Below are 12568 nucleotides of genomic sequence, written 5' to 3'. Positions count from 1 at the left end.
CACCATTCCAAAATACAAAACAAACAAAAAAATTTATTAAAAAGAATGGAAGATGATGATGTTGCCACAGGGTAAATGCACAAGACATTACCAACACCAATAATAATAATATTAATAGCACAGACAAGAGAAAGTAAAAAAATCAAATGCTCCTCCTCCTGTTAGTTGTATTAAATAGCTCTTCCACCATCATCTCTCCACTCAGTTCTTAGCCCACACTGACAACATGCTGGTGACTCTCTGTGCTCTCATCACTACTCTAACATGTAAAGTGTCTTGAATATACTGAAGAAAAGACTTCATGTTAGAGTTAAATGTCAGTGTGTTTGTCTTAACTCCATGTGTTCTGGTTGTTTGCAGGTGTGAGTGGTGTGACGGTGCTGACACAGAAACCTTTTTTATCAGTGAGGAAAGGAGAGACAGCCACCATGGACTGTAACCTGGGGACTGTTACTAACTATGCTGCTGCCTGGTATAAACAGATTCCAGGAGGAAGTCCTCAGTACGTGCTGAGGATGCATCATAGCTGGGGTTCTCCAGAATATGGCTCTGGGTTCTCTGCTCCTAAATTCACATCCACTCATCAGTCAACAACAGATTATCGTTTGATCATCAAGAATGTGGAGGAGGGAGACTCTGCAGTCTATTACTGTCAGACATGGGACGGCTCTGCTAACAGTGGGGTATCACAGTGATTCACACTGTGACAAAAACCTCCTCACAGATACTTCTGCTTTTTGATGCTCTTTCACATGCTGAAAAAAAGACACATCCAAGAAACACACTGAAATCCCACCACCTTCAAATACTGTGTTATTTGTTTTGTTTTTTAAATTAATTTTAATATTCATCATTGAAAATATGAATAAAGCAAGCAGAGGAATATAGAGATATTATTCAGCCAAAACATGTCAGAAGTGGACTAATACTGTATATAACTAAAAGTTATCTATAAGTAATAGAAATTTAGTAAACACCAGTCTCAGCTCTTAAATAGTGATAACTATACATCAGGCAGAAATAAATATAAGACGAGAAGAAAACGTGTGATGTGTGAGGATAAGGGCATTTGCATTTAAACTACAACTGTTCTGAATTTGTTGAGACTTGTTCTACCTCATGTTCTTATAAACGTTACTGTTTATTCTTTTCACATAAGTCCTGCTCACATTTCAGCTAGAAAGAGATTGGTGTTAACACCTAAAACTGTCAATAATCAGTTATATAATATTTATTCCCTTTACAACAATATTTTCGTGAGCAATATGTCATGACAGCCATAAGTGTGTCAGTTGAACATGAGCCAGAAACATTTAATTGATGTTATTTGCATTATAAATGATTTTTTATTCTATGAATGAAAATCATTGTGTTGAATCTCCTCCTGTCATGGTCCTGGGTCGGTGACCCAGCGCTTTAAGTTTATTATTATCATTTTCCAATTTATTATCATGATTATTATTATTGTTTGAGTTCTACGTGTTATATTCGGTCTGCCTCTGAGCCTGCGTCTGTATCTGTCTGTCTATGGTGTCACCCCGTCTGTTTGTGAATCTGTCTGTTTAGTTCAATGTCTGTGTCTGAGTTTCCTGTTTTATTGTGAAGGTCTGTGTCATATGTGAGTGTGCTCAGTTTACGTTTCCCCTGTCTCGTCAGCTGTGATTTCTCCCAGGTGTGTTCCCCTCCTGTCTCTCATCCCTTGATTACTGCCGTCTGTGTATTTAAGCCCTGTGTTTCTCTGTGTCAGTGTCGCGTCGTACCATCAGATTATGCCTGTGTGTTTCGATTCTCCATATTCCATGTTCACTTCATGTTTTGTTTTCGTACCAGCAATAAAGCTGAGGTTTTTGAGTTTCAAGTTAGTGTCTGAGTCCTGCGTTTGGATCCTCCTCTCCGCACACAGAGCCCTGACACCTCCTCCTTTGGTTTGCCTCTCCTCTGTGTCTTTAAGTGTCAGTATCGCTTCACTTCTCACTACAATCCCACTCACATCTCAGCTGAACAGTAAAGATCATTTACACCTCACACTGACAGCATGCTGTGGATCCTGTGCACTCTCATCACTGCTCTAACATGTAAGATCTTCTGTTTTAGGGTGTATATTTTTGGAGGTAAACTTTTCAAGTTGTCAGAAGTGAATTTAGTAAATTTCTTTACTAAGACCACCAGGTACCGGAACAGCTTCTTCCCCACAGCTGTCAGACTCCTGAACTCTGCCTCCTGACATCTGACCCACGTTAACACATGGACTGAACATACACACACCCACAATGGACAACTGTACCCTCAAACACACAATAATAACATGGACTGAACCACCACTCACAACCACTAGCACTTTATATAGCCTCTGTAGAAATTATCCACACCCTCACCTTCACAACATACTTCATACCGTGTACATTATAACATACCATAATAGACCCATTTCTGTAATATACTTACTAGAGATGGCACGATACCACTTTTTTATGTCCGATACCGATACCTATATCATAAATTTGGATATCTGCCGATACCGATATGAATCCGATATAGTGTTTTTTAATCAACAAAACTGTTTTTTTAAATATCTTGCTGCATTTCGTATAAGTTCATACTCAAGTTTAAAACAACAACTACACTAAAGCTATTCTGTTATACCTGTATGCAAAAAAAAAAATATTTCATAGTTCAGCAATACTGATCAATCTAATAAACTTAAACCTACACCATCCTCCCTATTCTGGTATCTTAAAGAGTATATTAAGCAACCTAACCAATAGGGTTCCAACTCCCAGCAACAACAAAAATAAATAAATAAAAAATAGGGAACAACCCCTCACGCGCCACCTCATGATGCTTAATCGACGTAATCAAGCTTAATTTGATGCAGTGTGAAAAAAAATGCACAGAAATCAATTATTTTTCAATATATTAAAATATTAAATAGATTCAACATCTTTCTTCAACAAAATTGCAGACTGCACAGATGGTACCTTCCCAAAGGAAAAAGTACTATAGCTTACTAGGATATATATATTAGACTTAATAGTTACTATATACAGTAATGGACTTCTATTCATTTTACATCAAAATAAAACTTTGGGTGTCAGATAATTATTTATTTAAAGCTAGACATTTTAAATGAGAATAAGAAAGAAAAGTATGTCTTTGTGCTCCCCTTTTCCCTGTTAATGCCCTATCGCCCCCCCCCCCCCCCGGCTAAACTTTGCTAGATCCGCCCCTGCAGAGTTACCAGCGTCAGCTACGTAGAAAAAGATCCTGGTGTAGAAAGTAATATTAAATAAATTCTAACAACAGCTTATCAAGCTTAAACGTGCTGCTGTTGTTCAGCCGCTGGTTTCCTCTTTCTGGTGCAAAGTGGGCCAAAAACAAACAAGAGAGATGGACTCACGACAGAAAAGCCGATCAGCTGATCATTAAGCAGTTTCATGATTGAAGTAGCAGCAAGAAGAGGCAGTCGCTTGTTAAGCTTAACGCAGGAATGCTTTACAAACATTCAGAGATGGACTTACACACTTGCTTTACTTCTCTCGGGGATAACTTTGTCGGAGATGAAATGCCGGGTTGCTAGTGAAGCTCCACATGCTATCCAGACCACCGACAGGTCCCGCATGCCACAGCCGCTCTATCACGTGATGCACACTGCTCCGACGTGCTAACGTTCTGAGGCGAGTTACGGCGTGTTGCAAGTTTTGTGAGGTGCTTTCGTGATATTTAATGGATCGGATTACATTTTTTATTTTTCTCCGATATCCGATCCAGTAATTTAGGTCAGTATCGGACCGATACCGATACGTAATATCGGATCGGTCCATCTCTAATACTTACTTATCTATATTATTGCTAATATATATTGTAATATGTCTATATCACTAAAGCACTTCTGCATTTCGTTGCCCTGTACCTGTGCATGTGCAATGACAATAAAGTTGAATTCTATTCTATTCTATTCTATTCATTCATGTTTTTGTGTGTGTTTCCTGGCAGATGTTGATGCAGTGATCGTGTTGACCCAAACACCTGCTGTCCACACAGTTCCTCCAGGTCAAGAAGTTGTTCTCAACTGTAACATAGAGAGATATGATAGGAATTCTGTTAGATGGTATAAACAAGTTCCTGGAGAGGCTCCTCAATATGTTCTAAGATTTCTTCATTCTAGCAGCTCACTCAGCTTTGGAACAGGATTCTCCTCAGACAGATTCAACTCTAAATCCTCATCAAACATTGATTACCAGTTCATTATCAAGCGAGCAGAGACAGGAGACTCTGCAGTGTATTACTGTCAGACATATGATGACTCTGCTTCTGCGTACGTATCACAGTGATTCAGGCTGTGACATAAACCTCCTCAGTATTACTTCTGCTTTTAGAAACGCTTTCATATGCAGATAATATATATATCCAGTGAACTAAGTGTAACCCACTATCTTTAGACTGTGTTTTTAAACACTGGAATGTTGTTGGTGTTTTTTTATTCATTTTAACCTTGATTATTAAAAGTATAAAAAGAAAAGTACCGAAAAATACATCTCATTCACTAATATTGGCCCAAATTATAATATGTAAAAACACATAAACCAAACTATCCAACATACGGTATTTTATGTTTTTGCAAGTTATTTTTAAATAATAAAAAAAACTTATAGACTTCTCTCAGCTCTTTCATGGTTATAATTGTTTAATTGTTATATTCCAGCTGCAGTAAATGTGGCAGTAACCAGATTCTATCTGTCAGAAAGAACGAATCAATAGAAATATACACTGGATTCATCAAAAACACATTTTTAAATGGAGAAGCAAATTCTCATTTTATTTAGAGATGTGTTTATGATGTTTGTCTTAATTGTACACACATTTATATTTAATGTGTACATGTTCTGATTTTGACATGGTTACATATATAAATGTTGATCTTTTTGCTTTTGAAAATGAAATAACATTTTTTTTAACCTTTCTAGTTGGTTTTCCCTCATTTCTCTCATTAACAAGAAACAACTAGAAGCTGAAGTGTGCCAAGAACAAAGGTGCTGCTAAGAAAGATATCCATCTCTATCTGGGTGTTTAAAATAGTTTAGACAGATTTAGTACCATATAATGAACCTTCATGTTAGACGTTTATAAGCCAGAAAGTAAATCTAGAAAATTGAAGACAAGAACACTAGAGATTTCATTCTTTTACCTTTTTTCAATAACATTATTTATGTAAGTCAGGTCTTTAAAATATGACCATGAACTAGTAACACTGAAGGTGTGATTTACTACACTAAGTGTAAATACAGTTGAGATCGAAATAACTCCATTATAGATTATATATTATAATCTTATTATATATTATATATTATATTATATATAGATTATAAATCTAAAACCTGAAAGACAAATACTGAGTCGCAGACCCAGTACTGTGACATATACACTGATTAAGTCATTATATTAGTTTTTGTAGAGCAAATTCAAAGAAAATTATATGATATCATTGAGTTTGAAACAATAATGCTCATATAATGACAATGTTCACTGTATGAAATTATGAATTATTAATATCAGTAATTTAGTCTTTCATAAACAAGCTGTTTTTCTGAATCTCCTCCTCTTTCAGTTCTGCTTCTCTGTCTTTATAAGCTTCAGTATCTCTTCTCTTCTCACTACATCCCCTCTCATCTTTCAGGATCAGTTTCTCCACCTACTATCATAGTGCTGGGGACCCTCTGTGCTCTCATCTCTGCTCTGACGTGTAAGATGTTCTTATTGATTTTAAAATCTGTATATTTTTAGGTAAATATTTCATTCATATTTTTCTCGGTTTCTTGGCAGATGTTGATGCAGTGATTGTATTGACCCAAACACCTGCTGTCCACACAGTTTCTTCAGGTCAACAAGCTGTTCTCAGCTGCAACGTAGAGAGATATGATGGGAATTATGTTAACTGGTATAAACAAGTTCCTGGAGGGGTTCCTCAGAAAGTTTTGACTATTCTGGCAGCTCACTTGAATTTGGAACAGGATTCTCCTCTGACGGATTCAACTCTAAATCCTCATCAAACATTGATTCCTAGTTCATAATTAATCAGGCAGAGACAGGAGACTCACAGTCTATTACTGTAAGACATGGGACAGCTCTGCTAACAGTGGAGTATCACAGGGATTCACACTGTGACAAAACCTCCACACTGATACTTCTGCTTTTTAAGACTCTTTCACAACCTGGTAAAAGACACCTCTAACAAACAAACCTTCAAATAGTGTGTTATTTGTTTGTTCATTTTTTTTAATATTTATCATTGAAATCATGAACAAAGCAAACTGGGGAAAATCCATATTCATCCATCCATCCGCTTCCGCTTATCCTTTTCAGGGTTGCGGGGGGCGCTGGAGCCTATCCCAGCTGTCAGTCAATAACTACTCATATGCAAAATCATATACAAAAAGCAGTCCTACATTGTATGCATGTACGTATAAGTAATATAAATTTAGACACCAGACTCAACTCTTAAATAGTTATAAACATAGATTCAGCATCATTAAATGTAAGAAAAGAAGAAAATGTGTGATGTGTGACGATAAGGACATTTGCATTTAAACTAAAACCATTCAAGGAACTGCCTGTAATGATTCAAGTCTCTGATGGAGCTGATGGAGAGTTTTTAAATGAGGACAATTCACTTTACTTTGTAACAGGATTCTCCTCAGACTGACTAAATTCTACATCATCCTTAGACATGGATTTAGAGTTAAAAGGAGGAGGGTAAGCATTGTACTGCACTGAAACATAGACTCTATTGTGTAGAACATAACACAATCATGAATACTGTGACAAAAAACAAACAAAACACAACTGAGTGACACTACAGCTTTTATGAATTCTGAAGAGTTAACATTTCCAACCATTAATTGTAGAACAAAATAAAATAATACAAAAATGAATTTGAGTGTCTAAAACCAAACTGTTTTGGTAAACGCAAATTAGTCAGTCCTCTAATTGTTGTGTTTAACTCTCAAGATGTAGATGAGCGACACTGCTATTTGTTTTTGTGAATCAGGGGAACTATATCAAAACGGCTGTATCACAGTGATTTCATTTGTGAGAAATACCACAAAACTCATGTGGCTCAACTTTGAAACAAAAAAGGAGCCCACACAGTTCTAGTACTAAAATTATTATTTTTTTAACTCTTTATTCAGTTGTTCAATATTCATAAATGGCGTAACATTTTATCAAATGTTCTCCTAATCCTAAACACTCCAGTTTCATGTGAATTTCCAGAGAAGTTCATACATTTCAAGGTTGTTGATTATGTAATTATAACAGGTAACTGTAAGGGTAAGCGGGATTCTGATCTTTTTTTTTTTTTTTGTCCAAACATAAAAACTGGTAATGGTAAAAGCATCAGTAACAAACCTGAAGGACATAGCAACCATCCTTCCATACATACATCTTCTTCCACTTTTCCGAGGCTGGGTCGCGGGGGCAGCAGCCTAAGCAGAGGATCCCAGACCTCCTCCAGCTTCTCTGGGGGAACATCAAGCTGTTCTGAGGCCAGCCGAGAGATATGCATATGCGGGGTCTGCCCCGGGGAATCCTCCCAGTCAGACATGCCTGGAACACCTCACCCAGGAGATATAGCAAACAATTTTTCATAATAAAATGCAGTAGCACAATTTTAAGGGAGAGGAGGGAGACATCACAATCACCAATATTTATTAATACAAAAACAGAATTACCCTCCACTGAACATAAATTACCCAAACATCGCAAACTACGCAGATTTAGCTCCTCCTCCTGTCAGTCTCTCTGAGTTTCTGTCACATATTTAATGGCTCACACCTCCTCTCCTCCTACAGAAGCAGTGCACAACACACAGTGACAACATGCTGGTGACTCTCTGTGCTCTCATCACTGCTCTAACATGTATGGAACCTCATTTATACTTTAGATTAGTAGTTATTTGTTGGATTCATATGTGCTTGTGTTTCTCTTGACTCCATGTCTTCATGTTGTTTGCAGGTGTGAGTGGTGTGACGGTGCTGACACAGAAACCTCCTGTTTTATCAGTGAGGAAAGGAGAGACAGCCACCATGGACTGTAACCTGGGGACTATTGATAACACTGTCTTTTGGTATAAACAGATTCCAGGAGGAGTTCCTCAGTTTGTGCTGTATTTTCATCATAGCTCTAGTTCTCCAGGCTATGGCTCTGGGTTCTCTGCTCCAAAATTCACATCCTCTCATCAGTCAACAAAAGATTATCGTTTGATCATCAAAAATGTGGAGGAGGGAGACTCTGCAGTCTATTACTGTAAGACATGGGACAGCAATGCTGTATCACAGTGATTTACACTGTGACAAAAACCTCCTCACTGATACTTCTGCTTTTTGATGCTCTATTTTTCACATGCTGACAAAAGACCCATTCAGCAAACTCAGTGTAAACCCACCACCTTCAAATAGTGTGTTTATTGTTATTTTTGATTTTAATGTTCATCAATGAAAACTCATCCACTTCAGACAGTCTGCTAATAAATACTGAATTACTTGTTTTGATATATTTTTACATTCATCACTGAAAGTATAAAATATCGAGGAGTATAATGACCACCAACAACACAAATTGCCATATATATGTACACAATTATGTGCATTTTAAATTATGTGCATCTAACACAATTAAACCTATTATGTGTGTGTGTTTTTAAATAACAGCAATTTGACAAACGGTTTCCTAAAACTCTGATAACTGTCACATTCTAGCTGCAGTAAATGACATTAATCAACCTAAACAGATACTGATAAAGTTGCAGCTGAATATTAAAGGATGTTTACACCTCACACTGACAACATGCTGGGGTCTGTCTGCTCTCTCATCACTTCTCTAAAGTGTAAGACGTTCTTCTCATCTGTTTCATAGCCCATCGTTTTGGAGAAAGACATTTCACTCATGTTCTTTCTGTGTTTGTTGGCACATGTTAATGCAGCGGAAGTGTTTATCCAGATACCTGCTGTCCACAAGGTTTCTCCAGGTCAAGAAGTTGTTCTCAGTTGCAATATGGTTCAATTATGTTAGATGGTCTAAACAGGTTCCTGGAGGGGTTCCTCAGTTTGTCATTCTGGCAGCTCACTTGGCGTTGGAACAGGTTTCTGTCCCCAGAGGTGGGAAGTAACCAAGTACAAATACTTACTTACTGTACTTAATGATAGGTTTGTAGCTTGAACCTATTCGCTGGAACGTTGAAGGCAATATAATTACACAGCAAGCAAGACATGAAGTAGGCAAAGTTCTTCATGTTTCTCGTGCACGGGAGAGAACCGGACAAACGCCGTTCCTTCGCTTGACCCCAGTTGCTCTCGTCCGTTCTCCCGTAACACTGCTCTTTTATTGAGGTTACATGAATATGCATAGGTTCATTAACATATGACGTCTACATACACACAAAGAGTACCTTGCCTTTGTGTGTGTGTGTGTGTGTGTGTGTGTGTGTGTGTGTGTGTGTGTGTGTGTGGCTTGTGTGAGGTCAAGATGTGACCCTGTGAAGACTCCCCAAAGCTGGTGCCAGGAGTCTAGCGGGTCCATCTGAACAAAAGGCTCTTATACTTAAACAGATATACGTGTGTTTGCTATGCCATATATCAACAAGAGAAGATACGACCTCTCCTAGGAGGTGTGTGATCTATGCCAGAACACTCTGTAGAGGAGTGAACGCACCCCCCTCTTCATGCTACACAGAGTTGTTACAGACCTCCTAGGATGAGACATTCTTTCAATCTACAAATGATTATATACTTCTAAGCATATATGGTTAAATATTTCTAAGCATAAATGACAATCAACAATACAAAACCTAACACTTAAGTACAAAGTTTTCAACAAGCTGTTCTCAACTGCAACATTGAGAGAGATGATAGGAATTCTATTAGCTGTATAAACAAGTTCCTAGAGAAGATCATCTGTATGTTTCTAAGATTTCTCCATTCTGACAGCTCAAAAGCTTTGAAACAAGATTCTCCTCAGAAAGATTCAACTCTACGTCCTCATCAAACGTTAATTATCATTTAACTATCAAGTTCGCAGAAATAGAAGACACTGTACTTATCACAATGTGTTACAAACCTCTTGGCAGTACATATGCTTTCTTAGACTCATTCACTTGAGTATAGTCCAATCAAGAAAATGCAGAGTAACATACAACCTCCAGATAATGTTTTATTAAACATTGGATTGCTCATTTATTAAAATCCTTTTTTAAAAAACCTTTAACCTGCTCAAATACAACATTAAAAAAAGCTGAAAGCTTTTATGTCGGCTGGTACAAACAGGTTCCTGGTTCTTCGCCTCATTTCTGAGATTTCATCATTCTCACAGGTCAGCTGCATTTTCAGCAGGATTCTCCTCAGACACATTAATATCTAAATCCTGACCAAACACTGATTTGCAGTCTTTTATCAATCATGCAGAGACAGGAGACTCTGCAGTGAGTTCCTGTCAGACATGGGAAGACTCTCCCAAAAATGCTCCGTCATAGTGAACCAGACTAAACAAAATCTCATTGAGAGACAGTGAATCTCTGTTTAATTCAGATCAGTAATGAGTACTTAATTAAGTCTTACACAAAACAAGTGACAAGAAGGAATAAACATGACTACACACAGAGAAATGCAGTTATAAAATACAAACAGATGAAGTGAATGAGATGTTGACAGTGAAAGTTGGTCTCTACAGGATGTTTCAGTTCCTCTCCCCTCATCAGTGACAGTCAGGAGGTTTTTGTACAGCCATGTATACAAACTGAATCACTGTGGTATTCGGACAAGGCACCAAGCTGATTGTGACAAGTAAGTGCTTTTTAAATGATCATAAAACAAGAGAGATTTTGCACAAATCTGCTGACTACTTAGTTCAATATGTTTCTTGTTCAGCATCATTTTTATGATTTTATACAACATGAAATAGTTTGAGGTTGTTGTATGTGCAGGAGACATGAATTCTTTATATTAAAAAAATTGAAAAGGTGTCAAACCAAATTTGTATATTTTTATATAAATGTTGTTCACTAAACATTATGTGAAATAGGATATGTTCTGTTCTTATTATTCTCATAGTGTTTTTATTTAATATTGGGGTTGGCATTTCAAAAACATATATAAGATTGTTTTCTTTTTCTTCAGTAGTAGTTAACAGTGTTACTAAAGTTAAAAATTAATTTTAAGTGATTAGAAACGGGCTGTACAGTTTTTTTTTTAATGAAAGAAAATTTCTCACAGTAACTGACATGTTATGCAGAAACCTCCAGAATTAAATTCACGACATCTTACATGAAAAGTTAAAGAGTAACTACTCATATTTTATTTTAGGAAAACTTAAAAAGAAAATCAATTGATATGTTGGGTTGTTATGTCTGTATATTTTTCCAAATCACATTAGTATTGTTTTCTTCTAATTTCATAACAAATATTATGTTTATTCCATATTGACTCTTATTGATGTCTCGATTTCTTCTGTTTTCATTATTTCATTTCATTTCCTTTGATTTTTCAATTTCCTGAATGTTCTTCATGTATTTTCAGGCTCCAGCCTCTCTCCTCCTGTCCTGACAGTCTTCCCTCCGTCCAGTGCTGAGCTCCAGTCCGACACAGCTTCTCTGGTCTGTCTGTCCAGTCAGTCTTTGCCTTTTGCAGATGTGAGCTGGTTGGCTGCTGGGAGTCCAGTGAGCAGTGGGATCTCTACCAGCACTGCTGTTCAGAGACCAGACCAGACTTACCAAATCAGCAGCTCTCTGACCATCCAGACATCAGACTGGAACATGGATAAGGTTTATACATGTAAAGTGTCTTTGGGCTCACAGACTTCAGAGAAAACCATCAAGAAGTCAGAATGTCCCACTGAATAGTCGAGGACCAGAATGTGCATTTAAAATCTGCTTCTTTACTGCTTGTGCTGTTTGCTCATTACAGTCTTTACATGTTAGAAATCAGAATAATGCAAAAGGTTTAAGTCATGTATTCATTTGCTGGTTTTTGACAAGTATTTTCAGGAATTTGTGTTTTGCATTAAATTAATAAAAGCATTGAATTAAAAAATGTGTTTTCTTGTGAGTAAATGGGAAAACGTATCACTGTATTATAAATAACATAAGTTTAAGGTTATTAAAATGAACTGTTAAATTTTGGAGAGGGGCACAGAGAGGAAAAAAACACTCATAAGCACACCACTTTTTAAAATATCTTCTTCCCATAGTTAAAACATAAGTATTTTCTGACATACACGCTATGTAATATTTGAACACTAGAGAGCATCATTTAATAATTCTTCCTGAGTAACAGAGAGGGCAAGTGTCACTGGTTTAAAATGTTGCAAATGAATCTTCACACTCAGTTAGTGAAGCATAACCTGTCTGCTCTTCTGTTTTTTCATGTCCATGATGCACCTGCAGGTCTTATAACCTCATGTAAATGAAGTATCAGCTCTCTGTAAAATAAAATGAAAATGCTGTTTACTGGAAATGTTTTAATTATTACCATTCGATCATTCAGAGACAGTTAGCTGAATCCTGTTTGATTTTTGCCTAAAC

At 36.9% G+C, this 12568-nt stretch overlaps 1 protein-coding gene across 1 annotated transcript; it reads left to right on the top strand.

The window, feature by feature from the left end:
* The first annotated feature begins 226 nt into the window (after positions 1 to 226).
* Positions 227 to 12046, top strand: LOC147332690 (immunoglobulin lambda-1 light chain-like). The gene is made up of 6 exons (XM_086290810.1): positions 227 to 266; positions 361 to 683; positions 7848 to 7914; positions 8011 to 8335; positions 10798 to 10832; positions 11565 to 12046. Exons 1-6 carry the CDS (start codon positions 227 to 229, stop codon positions 11885 to 11887), a joined length of 1113 nt encoding a protein of 370 aa, XP_086146936.1. The 3' UTR covers positions 11888 to 12046.
* The last annotated feature ends 522 nt before the right edge of the window (positions 12047 to 12568 follow it).

The sequence above is a fragment of the Aulonocara sp. 'chitande type north' Nkhata Bay genome, linkage group LG4, assembly GCF_057382095.1.
Source record: "Aulonocara sp. 'chitande type north' Nkhata Bay isolate Kocher_YH1m ecotype deep benthic linkage group LG4, A_spYH_male_GT1.1, whole genome shotgun sequence".
In the NCBI taxonomy this organism is placed as follows: domain Eukaryota; kingdom Metazoa; phylum Chordata; class Actinopteri; order Cichliformes; family Cichlidae; genus Aulonocara; species Aulonocara sp. 'chitande type north' Nkhata Bay.
Note: the sequence above shows the minus strand (reverse complement) of the source record. Positions and strands in the feature narration are given on the sequence as shown.